Below are 18,516 nucleotides of genomic sequence, written 5' to 3' on the forward strand. Positions count from 1 at the left end.
ATTACAGTGTGTACTGGCAGCTGAAATTTGTGTTATGTATTTATAGTGACGTTAACAATGAGTGCCAAAAAAAAAAATTGCTGCCGATTTTGGCATGACAGCTCAAATGTGTGTGAATTCCTAAGGGACCTAACTGCTGAGGTCACCGGTCCCTAGACGTACACACTACTTATACTAAAATATGCTAAGAACAACACACACACAGGACTTGAATCTCCGGTGGGAGGGGCCGCACAATCCGTGACATGACGCCTCTAACCACGAGGCCACTCCTCGCGGCGACATGAGAGTTGAGATATCACTTCCTTGTCAGCTCGCCAGCTTGACGGCTCAGGAGGGCTAGCCCGTCGCCCTTAACAGCCCGGCTATGAGGCACGGGCAGTGTGTGCGGAAACCTGCATCGTGTACGAATCTAGGTTCGGTACTTATTGCTGTATGTTTTTGTTTAGGTTTTGGGATACTTAACGATACCGATAAGATCAACACTCTCAACAACCAGTTCGTGGAGTCGGTGGGGCCCTGTCTGCACCTGTCAACAGTAGAGGAACAACAAGCTGCAGCAGCCAAAGTGAGGGAGTTCTACTTCGGCAACGACACTATTTCTGCAGATAATCCTGACGCTCTGGTGTATGTGAGTAATTGTTACGTCTACTAGCGTGCAGTGGGAGAACTAAAGAACTAATGATCACGCATGGTTGAAATCCTGCACCACACCTCACATTGTCAATTGAGCATTCTTTATGGGCGGCAAGCCTCCACTGTTATTTACTAACAGAGAAATAATATGTTAATTCATGTTTGTGGAAAGATTTTCTGTCAGAGGAGTCAAATGGGAATTGACCACAAACGACAACAGGACCTTGGAATGGTTCGACTGGAAAGTAATGATCACACTCATTAAGGCATTATCCTACTAGGAGACGGGACGGTCAATGCCTGTTTCGTTAAACGCGATCGGCAGCTTATGGATTCACAACCAGCCTTGCACTTCCTCGTGCCACTGAAATCGACGTCCACGCGTGACCTCCTTCCTTCTTCGGGTCGCCACTGATGTGAAAATCATATTGTGAAAGATCCGGTCTGTACAGAGGAGGTTGTAGTGTTTCATAACCAAATCGTCGAAGTGTAGCCTTTGTCTGGCAGGCAGTGTGCTTGCATGGAAGCGCTCATGCGTGCGTGTGTGTGTGTGTGTGTGTGTGTGTGTGTGTGTGTGTGTGTTTGTTTGGAGGGGCGTGGGCGTCACCATGCAACATGATACTTCCTCTGCTATTCGACTTCCTCGAGCATGGAACCACAATCAGAGCACAGTTTTATGAAGCCACTTTGCAGAAAAATGTGACTCGCCATAATGTCAAAACGTCCAGGAATGCTGTGGGACGGAATCATCCTGATCCACGATAATGCTCGCCCCCACTCTGACAATCGGATGAAGACTACGTTTCAACGATTTGGCTGGGAAACACTGCAATATCCTACGTACAGCCCGAATCTGTCACCGTGTGATTTGCACATCTTTGGCAACCTGAAGAAAGATACACGTGGACGTCGGTTTCAGTCAAAAAAAATGGTTGAAATGGCTCTGAGCACTATGGGACTTAACTACTGTGGTCATCGGTCCCCTAGAACTTAGAACTACTTAAACCTAACTAACCTAAGGACATCACACACATCCATGCCCGAGGCAGGATTCGAACCTGCGACCGTAGCAGTCGCGCGGTTCCGGACTGCGCGCCTAGAACCGCGAGACCACCGCGGCCGGCCGGTTTCAGTCGGTCGAAGAAGTGCAAGAGTGGGTGCGGTTGTGGATCCGTCAGTATTCGACCGAGTTTAACGAAACAGGCATTGATCGTCTCGTCTCTCAGTGGTATATATGTTTTAACAGGTGTGGTGATTACGTTTCAATGGAACCATTCTGTGGTCCTGTTGTGGCAAGTGCGCGCTTTTCATTTGACTGCCCCTCTTATTTATCATGTCACCTAGTGATGTCTCGATTCTCAACATAGTATATTCAAGTTAAAACAGTTTTTATACAGCTAATAGAACAGGATTGCTGTTAGCATTTTCTGACGTAATGTATCCTCTCTGATAACAAGACTAATCAATAAGGTTACTGGTTCAAAACATGACCCATATTCGGGAGTACCGAGATTCAAGCTCGTATTCATCGCTATGGTTAAGGTTTTCCGTAATTCGTCTTACATATTTCTAGCACGTGACTGAGTATTCTCCAAATAGATTTTTTTTTTAATTTAAAATAAAATCTCACGGGAGATTAATTTCTCTAATCATGTGTCACATCACCACTATTTGCAGAACAGCCGCATAGGTGTAGATGTAGATTCAAAGGCCCCAAAACTGCAATAAATCATCCTAGTATTTTAATAAATCAGGAGAAAAATCGGGACAGAAAATTTCAAAACGTCAGATACTCAGTGTGTGCAACTGTTACTTTATTTATCTTTTTTTTGAAAAAATAAAACATTATGCGTTTTTACACTCATACAAGAATCCATGTGCTACCACAAGAAGGAAAGCAGGATGGCCAATTATGATTTAATGTGCCGTCGACGATGTGGTCGTGTAATAAGAAACCACTGACAGGTTAGAAAAAGTTTCAGGAGAATGTATGTCCTTGCAAACTTTACAAAATAAAATTCTTACCGTAGTGATTGTGATAACCCGTATTACCTTTAAATGTGAACCTAGGGTGGAGGAAATATTGACCTGAAAAAAGACAAGATCTACACTGCTTGAAATAACTGTACTGGGCACTGCACATTGAAGTTTTAAAATTTTGGCTCGAGCCACAACTTGCTATGGCACGAATATGTATATATATGTTACACTGAGCGGCCCAGAGATGTGGCTGGTCTCAATGTTTGGCTACGTTTTTCGTCTTTGGGTGCCAGCTCACACCTGTCGTAAATTCAGTTTTTACTATGAAATAAAATACAAAAAAATTTTCATCAGGTTACCTTCAGTTCAAAAGGCTATTGACTTGTAAATAATAGATTTCAGCTATCAGTCGTCCTTTTTAAATTTTATTGGCAGATTTAGATGTCAGCTAGAAACTAGCCATTCTCAATGCACTATCTCTACTGCTGTAGTATTGAATGAACTGTGGATGAAGTCCGACCAACAGGCATTACATGCATTGGTCAACAATGATAGTGCATTGAGAATGGCTAGTTTCTAGCTGAAATCTGGATCTGCCAATAAAATTTTAAAAAGGACGACTGATAATAGCTGAAATCTATTATTAACAAGATAATACAAAAAACAATGAAGGCAGGTATTGCGGTGAAATTTAAAATATTGAGTCACTCACGTTGATTTATAATTTGAGCAAGTGGTTAATTTTTCTTCAATGTATTTACTAAACACTTAAATGAGTCTGAGGGGCTGTTATGTAAGAGCGGCCTTTAACAACCGATGCTACAACACTTTACTATAAAATTCATCTGTCGCGATGATGGCACTCGACAGTCTGTTCACAATTCACAAAATACACTCTTGTCTGCTGTCCTAAAACACTATTTGAGCTCCACATGATCGCTTTCGAACGTGGCTACCAACCCACTACTCGCCCCAGATGCGCGGCACGTCCGGCTCTTAGCGTCGTCCAGAGCCAACTGTCCAGTCATCAAAGATGGCCGTCCTATGCACCCTCGAAACGACTGTCTAACTCAATACAATGTTTGACAAAGATTGTGAATATTCTAAAACTAAACACAAAAACATATATGATATAATGAAAAATATGGAAATTTTCCGGGCAATAACAATTTAAGGTCCAGTTTTCTGTACCTGCCACCGTTGTTCCACAAATAATGTTCTTGTGGCGTGATATTGCTTTTCCCGGATTTTTGATACTTAACATAAATAAACAAATAAAAATACATACTTAATTTCTCATCTACCTCTTTAAACTTTAGAATGCTGCCGCTAGTTTCGTCTCTTCAAATATATTAATTACTAAAAACACAGTCTCTCTCAGTCGGGTCCCACATTCCGACCTCTTATTCAAAAATGGTACAGATTCTGCTGAATCGGCTATGATTTCTCAATGCAGCTCTACTAGCCGCATCCGTAGACACTATATTTATATTAATCGGCCAACATGTTGCCGCGATATTAGCTTTTGAACTTTCATAAATTTACAGTTTTTTAGACAACAATAACTTTTAAACTATTACATACTTTTGTGGCGTGGCTAGATAATTTAGCTTTACATATTTTTCTGTCCATGAGTGCCAACTGGCAACTCCGTATCACTCTTAGTTTTGTTTTTGTCAATTTTTCTGTGGCATATAAATTTCTGTAAGGGCGTCCCTGCTGAGCGTCCACTCGGGTTTTTCCAACGCCGCGTACACGCTAGCCACTCGCCACGGCCCGGTAGCACGCCAGCCACGTGGTCTGTGGCGGCAAACTGCCACTCTAATCTCACGTTGCCAAAAATGTGAAACACCCGGGAACCACGATTGGATCTCAGAGGAACTTCGAAAACGAACATACAATCAGCTGGTGTGTAAATGATCAGAGCTGCAATTCTCTGTAATAGGTGGAACGACCACCAGAGTGCTGTAATGTTGCTAATGCTTCATTTTGTTACCATGTCTGGTGACAAGGGGCGTGAACAGTGTCAGATGTTGGTTTATAGCCGTCAGGAACACGAAGAAGCTGGATACTCATGTGAGACAGCGTTATCAGTACCTGACGAAGTTTGAAAGGGATCCCATTGTGGGTCTCTATTTGGCCGGTTGGTCGAATCACGCAATATCTAATTCTTTGGGGAGCATTCGAGTGCGACAGTGGCCTTATATTGGACTGCATGGGAATGTGAAGGTTGGTCTACTCGTCGATAAGATTCTGGTAGACCACCACAAAGAAGCCCCACAATTTTGTACGCCATCATAACCCCTTTACATCTAGAAAAAAATTAATGCACTCCGTGCAAGATTCTGTCTCATCCCACACCATTGGTTGCAGACTAGCAACAGCCGGACTAAGGAATTACCATCCAGCGCGTAGGCTCCTGTCAGCACCACAACACAAAGAGCTGTGTATGCAGCTGCAGCAGAGTGACCAGAAAAATGGACTGCTGATGAATGGCATCGTATTTTTTTCAGCGGAGACCCGTCGCTGAATATGACGGTGACCTTGCGAAACGTCCCATTCTTCCAATGTTCTAGAGAGACACAGCGTCATGCTTTGGGGACCCATCGGCTATGACATCAGTGCACGAATGGTTGTGGTAGAAGCAGCTCTCTCGGCACAATAGTAGGTCACGGACATCCTGTGTCCTCATGGTTGACCTCTCATCTGACAGCATCGCAGTGTCATTTTTCAATAGGCCAATGCTCGTCGTCACATGGCACGTAGCTTTATGTATTGTCTGAAAGATGTTGTGGAACTCCCTTGGTCAGCAAGATCCTCAGATCTGTTCCTGATAGAACTTTTGTGGGACCACCTCGGACATAAACTCAGTCCCAGTGCCAGTACCCATTATCCCAAGAAGCAATTACAACAGTTGTGAGCAGGTTTTATGGCACTCTCCTCAACAGAATCAGTGCATCACCCACGTTAAAGGAGGTGTAACGTCATAGTCATAAGTGGGCTAATGTTGCCAAGTTCTTTCTGATTCTGATCCGATTTTCTAATCGCTAAAACATCGCGTACCCCCTCAAACCATGAATTTTGTTTTCGTTTCCTCCTCTCCTTCTGGGCGAGTCACTTTTTTGTCAGGCAGTGTATATATTTTAAAGAATTTTGATGGTTCTGAATCTGCGACCGTCTGCCACATTCGTGTGTTATACACGACAACACAATATGAATATATGTAATACAAAGTGCTATAACTATATAATTCCTTGCGATGTATAGCTGAGAATTTTGTAGGATGTAAAAAGCCGTTCAAAATTTTGATCTTTATGGGTGTGATAATGATATGGATGTTCGCACATTTTTAGATCAACATCTTCCAAATTTTAGGATTGGTCGCACTGGACATGCCGACGCTGTGTTCAGCTCTTAACACTTTGATCTCTAGAGGTGAAACCAGTGGATTTCTTTTTATGGGGTCATATGAAACATCTGGATGTGCCTTTGTTGTTGTGGTCTTCAGTCCAAAGACTGGTTTGACGCAGATCTCCATGTTTCTCTATCCTGTGCAAGCCTCTTTGTCTCCGAGTAACTAGTGGAACCTACATTCATCCCTCTGAATCAGCTTACATATTCTTTCCTTCGTCTCCCTCTACGATTCCCCCCCCCCCCCCCCACTTCCCTCCAGTATTAAACTGGTAATCCCTTGATGCCTCAGAATGTGTCCTACTAACCGATCAGGCTGTACCACGAATTTCTCTTCTCCCCAATTCTATTCAGTACCTCCTGGTTAGTTACGTGATCTACCTAACTAATCTTCAGCATTCTTCTCTAGCACCACATTTCGAAAGCTTCTATTCCCTTCATGTCCAAACTATTTATCGTCCATGTTTCACTTCCATACATGGCTACACTCCATAAAAATACTTTCAGAAACGACTTCCTGACACTTAAATCTATACTCGATGTTAACAAATTTCTCTTCTTCAAAAACGCTTTTCTTGCCATTACCAGTCTAAATTTTATATCCACCCTCCTCAGACCATCATCCGATATTTTGCTTCCCTAATGGCAAAACTCATTTACTACTTTAAGTGTCTCATTTCCTAATCTAATTCCCTCAGCATCACCTGATTTAATTCGACTACATTCCATTACCCTCGTTTTGCTTTAGTTTATGTTCATCTTATATCCTCCTTTCAAGACATTGTCCATTCCGTTCAACTGCCCTTCAGAGCCCTTTGCAATCACTGTCGGAATTATAATGTCATCGGCAAACCTCAAAGTTTTTATTTCTTCTCCCTCGACCTTAATTCCTACTCCAAATTTTTCTTTTGTTTCCTTTACTGCGTGCTCAGTATACAGATTGAATAACATCGGTGACAGGCTACAATCCTGTCTTACTCCCTTCTCAACAATTGCTTCCTTTTCGTGCCCCTCGATTCTTATGTGTCTATTTTACCGAAAATCTCGTAATTGCGAACTCAAAATGCAATCCTGTCGCCATTACAACTTACGTAAGAGCTGTTTTACTAGACAAATGCCCATGGAATGCAAATACGTTCGATAGTTTCATTTGGGAGAGCCATCCTGACAAAACTCTACCATCTGGTGAGCAAGATGTATGAGACAGGTGAAATACCCTCAGACTTCAGGAAGTATATAATAAAAACTTCCTGGCAGATTAAAACTGTGTGCCCGACCGAGAGTCGAACTCGGGACCTTTGCCTTTCGCGGGCAAGGTCCCGAGTTCGAGTCTCGGTCGGGCACACAGTTTTAATCTGCCAGGAAGTTTCATATCAGCGCATACTCCGCTGGAGAGTGAAAATCTCATTCTGGAAGTATATAATAATTACAATCCCAAAGAAATCAGGTGTTGACAGATGTGAAAGTTGCCGAACTATCAGTTTAATATGTCACGACTGCAAAATACTAACGCGAATTCCTTACAGACGAATGGAAAAACTAGTAGAAGCCGACCTCGGGGAAGATTGGAACACGTGAGGCAACACTGACCCTACGACTTATCTTAGAAGAAAGATTAAGGAAAGCCAAACCTACGTTTCTAGCATTTGTAGACTTAGAGAAAGCTTTTGACAATGTTGACTGGAATACTCTCTTTCAAATTCTGAAGGTGACAGGGGTAAAATACAGGGAGCGAAAGGCTATTTACAATTTGTACAGAAAGCAGATGGCAGTTATAACAGACAAGGGGCATGAAAGGGAAGCAGTGGTCGGGAAGGGAGTGAGACAGGGTTGCAGCCTCTCCTCGATGTTATTAAATCTGTATATTGAGCAAGCAGTAAAGGAAACAAAAGAAAAATTCGGAGTAGCAATTAAAATCCATGGAGAAGGAATAAAAACTTTGAGGTTCGCCGATGACATTGTAATTCTGTCACCAAAGGACCTGGAAGAGCGGTTGAACGCAATGGACAGTGTCTTGAAAAGAGGATATAAGATGAACATCAACAAAAGCAAAACGAGGATAATAGAATGTAGTCGAATTAAGTTGGGCGATGCTGAGGGAATTAGATTAGGGAATGAGACACTTAAAGTAGTAAAGGAGTTTTGCTATTTGGGGAGCAAAATAACTGATGATGGTCGAAGTAGAGAGGATATAAAATGTAGACAGCCAATGGTAAGGAGAGCGTTTCTGAAGAAGAGAAATTTGTTAACATCGAGTATAGATTTAAGTGTCAGGAAGTCGTTTCTGAAAGTATTTGTACGGAGTGTAATCATCCATGTATGGAAGTGAAACATGGACGATAAATAGTTTGGACAAGAAGAGAATAGAAGCTTTCAAAATGTGGTGCTACAGAAGAATGCTGAAGATTAGATGGGTAGATCACATTAGTAATGAGGAGGTATTCAAATGGTTCAAATGGCTCTGAGCACTATGCGACTTAACTTCTGAGGTCATCAGTCACCTAGAACTTGGAACTAATTAAACCTAACTAACCTAAGGACATCGCACACATCTATGCCCGAGGCAGGATTCGAACCTGCGACCGTAGCGGTCGTACGGTTCCAGACTGTAGCGCCTAGAACCGCATGGCCACTCCGGCCGGCGAGGAGGTATTGAATAGGATTGGGGAGAAGAGGAGTTTGTGGCACAACTTGACTAGAAGAAGGGATCAGTTGGTAGGACATGTTCTGAGGCATCAAGGGATCACCAATGTAGTATTGGAGGGCAGCGTGGGGGGGGGGGGGGGGGTAAAAATCGTAGAGGGAGACCAAGAGATGAATACACTAAGCAGATTCAGAAGGATGTAGGTTGCAGTATTTACTGGGAGATGAAGAAACTTGCACAGGATAGAGTAGCATGGAGAGCTGCATCAAACCAGTCTCAGGACTGAAGACCACAACAACAACAACAACAGTTTCATTTGGTACATGTGAAGCTAAATGTGGTCTTAAGATAACCTCACAATTATTGCATATAAAGTGCAAAATTTGTCTTATTCATCTCAGTGTCCCTGTGTTACAATTGACTTCTCTTTCCTTGAAACAGTTCAACATCGACAAGGGAAGTTTCGAGGCAGCTGACGCTCTCGTACGGAAAGTAACTGAAATAACTGACTTGCCAGTGTTCTATTATGAGTTTGATTACCGCGGTGAGCATGTGAATGCCACAGAATGGGGTAAGTACAAAGAACTTTAAGGTAACGTGTTTACATCTAGGCCATCTGCTGATAAGTGATGTACTACTAACTTTGCAGCCATGTTTACCACAAGATCTAGTCTGGAAAAAGTCATCAACGGTCAAAATGCCCCACTGCCTAGAGGCTGACCCATCCATTTCTTTATCTAATTTTGCGCTTTCTTACTATACCAGGTCCTCTTTGAGCTACTCAGTCACTAAATCTCTTCGTAGTGGCTACACCACTAACCAACATCGTCACTAATGTCGATCTAACCAATCTCAGAAGGAAATAACTTCACTCTAGACAACTTCACAGAGTCCGGTACAGCAAATAATCTTTTATGGATCGTAACGTATCTCACATTGCTTCAGCTGCAAATAGAATTTTCATTTATGGGCAAAAAACACCATATTTAGGAACGAATACCCTACAAATATTTTCGTTCCTCATATAAAATAATCACAGCATTTATATTTCATTGTTTTCAAGCAGAAACATAATAAAAATATGTAATTTTCTTGTGATTCAGTTCCAGTAATATCACTATATGTGCGAGTCACATGTTACCAGCCAAGTGTCCCCTGCCGTGCACTCAACCCTTTTTACTACTCCATCACAATCTCCAGCCCACTCTACTGGGCTACTGTAGGCACCAGTTCGTGAATAAAGATGCGTGAAACCTCACACACTGTTTCACAGCTTTTATAAGAATTGGAAGTTTGCTTTTCCCACTTCAATATAGGGTCCACCTTTTTCTTTATCATGAGGGTCCAAACGCATCCCCTAAAACCATGACCCGCCAATCATCCTGTACCCCCATCACCTCTCTCTCAACCCAAATGCTTTTCATGTAGTATTGGAAAGGCTTGTACGATTAACAGTAGTTAATAGGGAAATACATGGTCTATTCGAAGCACAGTCGAGACAGCAAAATGTAGATTTGCCAGCTGTGAGTTTAGTTGTTCCTTTCTCTTGTAGCTCAACCTAGAATGTGGTAGCTTTTGTGGAGGATCTTAGGAACTGGACAGAGATGGAGTGACAGTCTGCAAAGAAATTTTGGGGGTAGCAAAATTAAGATTAACTGGAAAAGTGAAAGCCCACAAGGGAACTGAAAGTTTTGAAGAATTTAAAAGTGAGTTGTTCAAAGGTATAGGAAGCATAACACTGCCAAACATTTTAGAGAACAGTTGGGCGTGGCAACAAAGCGTGGTGAATCACTAGATTATGCGGATAGGATAAGAGATGTTAACGGTTGTACATACGATTTGGGGCAGGACGCTATGGTGAATAAAGCAATTTTACGGGAGGCTGTAAGGACGTTCAATGCCAAAGGGAACCTGAGGTACAATTACAGGCATTCCCAGTAAAATTATGTACTGCAGAGTCGTACTCAGGCGTGGATGGTGCGGTGAAATTAGTAGCGGGGAAGAAGAATTGCAGGTTGTTATTGGACACAGAGACATATGTGTCGGTTGCCAGTGGCATCTGGTGGAACATAAACAGTGAAACCCAACAGGGTATAGATTGCATGGAATGGGGAATAAAGATTTCACACTGTTGACTGTCGGGATTAGTGAATATAGATTTTTGCCTGGGTACAGTTCAAGTCAGACAATGTGTAAAACCTGTGCCACATGTAACTGAGGGTTATGAGATGATTCTGGGGTTGAATTTCCTGCATCAGCATTGGGCCAAAATTGAACTTGTGGTGGAACTTGACGGAAAATGTTTGAGTTGGCCGAAACCGTTGCTTTTGTAGCGATACCACAAGGGAAATCTATTGAGTATGACAAACCGCTTAAACCATGAACAATCACACCAAGGCTCGATTCACACAACTGGGTACCCAGCAGTACTGGGAAATCACTCTGAGTTAATGTAAAGTCTAGGCTACCGGTAAGGATATTGTATGGTACAACCGTTGGAAGTAAATGAAGTGTTGGATTAGACAGGTTGATTAGTGAAAAGAAGGGCTGTATGCAAACAATAGGTAAATGCGGAAAAAATGGTACCTGTGTTAGTGCATAATTTCAGTGCCATTGATTTAAGGTTAACACAAAGGTTGGTTATAGCTTACATGGATATCCTGGAAGAGTAAGAAACAAGTGGAATAATTACTGTTGGAATTTAAGGATTTCTTTTTTCCAAAAGGACTGTTGCCACCATTGCATATTATGCAGTACCAAACACTAACAGTAAATGAATCACTGATTTACAGCAAACCACATAGGTTACTGAGGTAATTGCAGCCAATTCTGGAGGAAATCGTCAATCAGCAGATAAAGGATGAGATTATTGAGGATAGGGGACAATTTGTCGGAATTCCCAAAAATATCAGAAGAGGAATCACGAAAACACAGGTTTTGTTGCGATTATCGACAGCTGAAAGCCAAGACTGTAATTGCTGCCTAATCTTTGCTGAACATCATAGAAACTATATAGTGTTTAGGCAATTGCAAATATTTTTCAACGATGGACTCAAAAAGCAGCTCCTATCAACTAGAAGTAGCTCCAGAGGACTGACTACTAGCAGCATTTTCTTCACCTTGGGAACATTATCAGTTCTGTAGGATGCCTTTTGGAGTGAAAAACGCTCCTGCAACGTTTTAGGGATTGCTGAACGGGGTTCTGAGAGGTTTAAAAACACATAAGCGCATGGTGTATCTTGAATCGTCTTTGCAAGTGACATGGAGCAGCACATAAAACACCTAAGGGAGGTATTCTTAAGGTTGAGCAGGTTCAATTTTGAGTACAGGAAGCGTAATTTTGTGCTAGAAGAGGTGGAATACCTTGGTCACGTTCTTATTAAGGATGGGATTGAGATGGACCCAAGTTTAGTTAAAGCTGAACATGAATATCCTGTACCTGAATGGTCAAAGAAACTGCAATCGTACCTTGGCATTACGAATTATTATAAGAAGGTTCATAAAAGGGTTTGTAGGTACTGCAAGGACATTATTCCAATTGATGGAAAGAAATTCAGATTTTGTATGCTCAGAGGATTGTCAATGTGCTTTTCAGAGGCGGAAATAAGCTCTGACGACGAGTTCGGTCTTTGTGTTTCCAAATTTCACTGAAGAATTCATTCTGTCATGCGGTGTATCCAGTCATGCACTCAGTTCTATGCTGAGTCAGGAGATTGAGGAGATGGAATATCTGGTGGCCAATGCATGACAGACGAGAAGAACTACTCCACAGAGACAGAGAAGAACTACTCCACGACGTGATAGGAAATGTGGCGGCTTATTTATGGAATCACCTACATAAAGTGTTATCTCTATGGAAAGAAGTTCCAAATGGTGACAGACCACGCAGCGTTGAAATTGTTGCTGGGGTTGAAGGTTCCATATAGCAGGCTGAGACAATGTGCCCTACCATTGAGTGTGTTTCATCTTGAGTTTGTACATAAACCTGGAAAGAAACAAGGGAATGCAGCTTGATTAAGTAGGAAAGTAGTGGTATTACAAACAGGAGACCATGAGCTTAAGAAACAGCACACAGCACAGGAAATGGATGACGAATGTAAACTGTTACATAAATAGTCACAGTTTTGTTTTCAGAATGAGTTCTGTGCAGAGAAACTACCTGCGATCTTGATTGGTGGTACCAACCAAACTACCGAGCGAGGTGGCGCAGTGGTTAGACACTGGACTCGCATTCGGGAGGACGACGGTTCAATCCCGCGTCCGGCCATCCTGATTTAGGTTTTCCGTGATTTCCCTAAATCGCTCCAGGAAAATGCCGGGATGGTTCCTTTCAAAGGGCACGGCCGACTTCCTTCCCCGTCCTTCTCTAACCCGATGAGACCGATGACCTCGCTGTCTGGTCTCCTTCCCCAGAACCAACCAATCAACCAACCAAACTGAGAGAGAAATTATTAAGAGAGATGTATGATCACATGTTAACGGGTCATGTGAGATATGGAGGAATAGCAAGGCGGACATGGGTCAATATGTGCGGAATTGCATATACTGTGCACAAGAGAGGATTTGTGTCGGACAAGAGGACCATTGCAAAGGTTATGTGAAATATTAGCATCTTTTCAATCGCGCACTGATGTTTTACATCCTTTCAACAAGTCGCCTGCAGGTAACAATTTTGTACTCGCGATTTTAGACAATTTTTTCCAGATAAATGTAAATGGTCAAGACCCACAGGTAGCAATAGTAGGGCAAGTGTTAGTAAACAATTGGACTCTGAAGTTCAGGGTAGCTGTGTCGATAGCGACTGACAAGAGAACCAACTTTATATCAGATTTGTTCAAAGAACTGTGTCAGCTGCTGTGTGAAGAAACTGAAAACATGTCCTCTACATCTTCAAGTTAATGGAAGAGTGGAAAAGGTTCATAGAACTATGGAGAAAATGTTAGGATCCTACAGTATGTGTACGCACAGTGTACCAATTGTAATGTCTCTTTAAGTCGGTCTCAGCATACAACTAGAAGCAGCACACGAATGTAAGATTGTCAGCGTATGAGGTAGTACACTGAAGAGTCAAAGAAACTGGTACACCTGCCTAATATCATTTAGAGATCCCCGGGGGCAGGCAGAAGTGCCACCACACGACATGGCATGGACTCGACTAATGTCTGAAGTAGCGCTGGAGGGAATTGACCCTATGAATCATGCAGGGATATCCATAAATCCGTGACAGTACTAGGGCGTGGAGATTTCTATTGAACAGCATGTTGCAAGGCATCCTAGATATGCTCAGTGATGTTCATGTCTGAGGAGTTTGGTGGCCAGTGGAAGAATTTAAACTCAGAAAGTGTCCCTGGAGCTAATCTGTAGCTATTCCAGACGTGTGGGGCGTCGCATTGTCCTGCTGGAATTGCCGAAGTTCGTCGGAGTGCACAATGGACACGAATGGATGCAGATGATCAGACAGGATGCTTATGTACGTGTCACCTGTCAAGAGTCGTATCTAGACGTTCCTGCGGCCCCATATCACTCCAACTACGCACGCCCCATAGCATTACAGAACCTCCACCAGCTTGAACAGTCCCCTGCTGACATGCAGGGTCCACGGAGTCATAAGATTGTCTACATACCCGTACGTCCATCCGCTCAATACAATTTGAAACAATTCTCGTCCGACCAGGCAACATGTTTCCAATCATCAACAGTCCAATCTCGGTGTTGACGGGCACAGACGAGGTGTAAAGCTTTGTGTCGTGCAGTCATCAAGTGTACACGAACGGACCTGCGGCTCCAAAAGTCCAAGTCGATGTTTCGTTGAATAGTTGGCACGCTGGCACTTGTTGATGGCCCATCATTGAGATCTGCAGCAATTTGGGGAAGGGTTGCACTTCTGTCCCGTTGAGCGATTCTCTTCAATCGTCGTTGGTTCCATTCTTGCAGGATTTTTTTCCGGCCGCAACGATGTGCAAGATTTGACGTTTTCCCGAGATCCCTGATATTCACGGTACACTTGTGAAATAGTCGTACGGGAAAATCCCCACTTCATCGCTTCCTCGGAGATACTGTGTCCCATCGCTGGTGCGCCAACTATAATACCACGTGCAGACTCACTTCAGTCTTGTTAACCTGCTATTGTAGCAGCACTCACCGATCTAAAAACTGTGCCAGATACTTGTCTCATATAGGAGTTGCCGACCACAGATCCTGCCTGTTTACATATCTTTGTACTTGAATACGATGCCTACAGCTGTTTCTTTGTCGTTTTAGTGCATATGGCCATAAGATGCTGTCACAGGAGAATTTTTTACAGAGGTTACTAGAATGATGAGAGAGCTATGGGGCAGGGTGCGCAGAGCTAATACGTAGGCGCTAGAAAAGGAAGAAAAAGCGGTGAGCCGTAAAGCAAGAATGCCGCAGTACATGGCTGGCCAGTGGGTAATTTTGTCAATTTTGTACACTCCAAAGGAGAAGACGAAGAAATTTTATGCAAAATGTCGAGGGCCATACCAAGTTGTGGAATATGTTTTACTAGGCCATTTTTCGCGTGTAAGTAAACGTTTATTCACCTTATAAATACGAGGGTTAATCAGTTTAAGTTAGTGTACAATACTCAGTATTCACGTTTATTAGACTCGATACATAGAAGGTAGCAGTTTTTAAACTTTTTATTAGGAATAGTGATAGTGATCGTGAATTCTAACCTCACTTGTATACGTTTGACTAGCGCAACCTGCGACCGTTAACAGTTAAGCAAACGTAAAATACGTGGTAAAGTAGTATTACACTAGAATATCTGAGTAAATCAGTGTTGCAATACAACTTCTGAGCCCTTATTACATACAGTTTAGTTAGCAGAAAGCTAAAACTCACCTCGCCGTCTCCTTAAATTCCTAAGCCTGTTGTGGGCTTTAGTTATCGTGCACTGTAAGCCCATCGGTTCCTATAAAGTAGAGTTCGTATTTGTGCTTTACATTCTGAACTCTTATTGTTACTAAAATGTTTTGTTTTGTACCTGCATCTGTCAGTATAAAATACTCAATATTTACGTTTATTAGTGTCATTTAGACTCGGTACATTTAAGGTAGCAGTTTTTATAGTTTTATAAGGTAACTTTCGCGTGTACGTAAAGGCTTGTTTGAATCACAAATACGAGGGATGATCAGTAGGTGCAGCTTACCGTAGGTCACTGTTTAATTCGTTAATAATATTCACTAGATAGCCCATAGCAGTTTACTGCAGGTCACTGTCTTATTCTTTAGTATTCACTAAATAGCCCCTAGCAGGAAAATAAGCACAAGATCTAGTTTCTGCCACAAATTTTTATTTTCATTATTGAGTGTCCTTTGTCCCAACTAGAGTGTAGCTGTTAACCTTGTGTGGCAGTAGATTTCCTTAAGTTTTTATATTAAAACAGTTATTAGCTACATGGGTAGGGACTGTGTCTGTTCTGTGCGGATGCAGGAGGAGTTGGCCACAGTCCAAACGCAGCTGGAAGCTTTGTTGGCCACAGTCAACAAGCGCCAGAGTGCCACCTTGGGATGCGTTGCGGCAGTCTCTTCTGTACTAGGTGTGCAGGGGGGGATGTCACAGCTCTGTGTCACTGAGCCGTCCTCAGGTGCGACTGAGCCGGCCGGCCCACTCTCACCTCAGTGTGGGTGGTGGACTGTGTCGAGATCTTGAGCCTCATGGCGAAGGCTGCATGGGGGACGTAGGCTCCTGCCAAATCCCATGCACTTTTCTAATAGATTCAGTGTGATATCTGATGCTTGGGGCAGGCTGAGCCGGATCAGAATGCACCTTCTGCCAGAATAGTGGCCACTCCTTCAGCAAGGTCCGGACGGGCATGTGGGGGTAGGAGTTTGTTAGTTATTGGGAGCTCCAATGTTAGGTGGGTCATGGAGCCCCTCAGGAACATAGCGGCTAGGGCGGCGAAGAAGTCCAACGTTCACTCGGTGTGCTTGCCAGGGGGCCTTGTCTGGGATGTGGAAGAGGCTCTTCCGGGGGCTATCGAGAGTGTGGGTGCAGCCAGCTGCAGATTGTTGCACATGTCGGCACCAACGACGCCTGTCGTCGGGGCTCCGAGGAAATCCTTGGGTCCTTTCGACGGCTGGCTAAATTGGCAAAGGCGGCCTCCATCTCTCGAGAAGTGGCAACCAAGTTGACGATCTGCAGCATTGTACCCAGGGTGGACTGGGGTCCTCTGGTTTGGAATCTAGTGGAGAATCTAAACCAGAGGCTACGTCGACTCTGTGACTAAAATGGTTGTAGATTCCTCGACCTACGCTATGGGGTGGAAGATTGCAGGACGTCCCTCGATAGATTAGGGGTGTATTACACACAGGAAGCAGCTACATGGGTAGCACAGTTCTTGTGGCGTGCACATGGGGGTTCTTTAGATTAGGTTCCTCCCCACGGGAAACAAACCGTTGGCCTAAAAAATTATCAGTTCATGTCACTGAAGTGGGTGTGCCAACAGTAAAAATTGTTAGTTCGCCTAAACAGGTCATTCCAAAGGATTTAAATATGCTTAATCTCATGTTAGTAAATTGTCGAAGTGTCTGTAGCAAGATCCCCGAGTTACTCTCCGAAATAAACAGTAGCAATGTCAGTATTCTATTACGACCGAAAGCTGGTTGAAACCAGACATAAAAATCAGTGCAATTTTGAACTTGGTTTGAACAAATTGTGTCGAGCAGATGGACATGTACGGGTATGTAGACAACCTCATGAAACTATGGACCCTGCATGTCAACAGGGGACTGTTCAAGCTGGTGGAGGTTCTGTAATGCTATGGGGCGTGCGTAGTTGGAGTGATATGGGGCCGCTGGAACACCTACATACGACTCTTGACAGGTGACACGTACATAAGCATCCTGTCTGATCATCTGCATCCATTCGTGTCCATTGTGCACTCCGACGGACTTCGGCAATTCCAGCAGGACAATGCGACGCCCCACACGTCTGGAATAGCTACAAATTAGCTCCAGGGACACTTTCTGAGTTTAAATACTTCTATTGGCCACCAAACTCCCCAGACGTGAACATTATTGAGCATATCTAGGATGCCTTGCAACGTGCTGTTCAATAGAAATCTCCACCTCCTCGTCCTCTTACGGATTTATCGAGAGCCCTGCAGGATTCATGATGTCAGTTCTCTCCAGCACTACTTCAGACATTAGTCGAGTCCATGCCACGTCGTGCTGCGGCAATTCCGCATGCTCAAGGGAGCCTCACACGGTATTAGGGAGGTGTACCAGTTTCTTTGGCTCTTCAGTGAATAAACTCGTTAACGAGCAGGAAAGGTGTGTCTCCGTGGAGACGCTAGTACAGCATGTAGATCGGTACAGGTAAACCAGTACCGGAAAGAAACATTATTTACCATTCTCAGACCAAGTACTGTAGCAAAACTTACTCTGCTAAGCATAGTCCTTGTTTACATGTACAAGAAGCGGAATACAAGACGAAGTTTAGACCCGGATAATGTTCAGATCGCGGTGAACTGTATTCCAAGGGCCTAAGAGACAGCAGGGAGAACTACAACGGTAAGTTAAGTTTTTCGAAAAACTAACTGTCGGGGAATGTGATAAGTAGTGCACAACAAAACGAAGTGGTTAGAGCAATTTTAAGTAGAGAGCAGGTTAGAGTCATTTGGGTCAGGTACAGAGGAACTTGTACTCTAGTTTACTTATGGAAGATCTACTATAAGGCGATCTGAGGGACTTTGCCATGTTAATGGAGAGGGCATTGTAATATGCACCAGCCGTATTTGGTCCAAAGTTGGAAATGAATTATAGGCAAGTATGGGTTTCATGCTTCATAAACTATAACACAGCCATCACAGTGTTGCGAGG

At 43.3% G+C, this 18,516-nt stretch overlaps 1 protein-coding gene across 1 annotated transcript in view; it reads left to right on the top strand.

The window, feature by feature from the left end:
- Positions 1-18,516, top strand: part of LOC124790103 (acetylcholinesterase-like) — an 81,859-nt gene that overhangs the window by 49,123 nt on the left and 14,220 nt on the right. The window contains 2 exon segments of the mRNA XM_047257673.1: positions 450-631; positions 9,113-9,242. Of these exon segments, the coding sequence (XP_047113629.1) occupies positions 450-631; positions 9,113-9,242 (312 nt within the window).

Source organism: Schistocerca piceifrons, chromosome 3 (genome assembly GCF_021461385.2).
Source record: "Schistocerca piceifrons isolate TAMUIC-IGC-003096 chromosome 3, iqSchPice1.1, whole genome shotgun sequence".
Lineage (NCBI taxonomy): Eukaryota > Metazoa > Arthropoda > Insecta > Orthoptera > Acrididae > Schistocerca > Schistocerca piceifrons.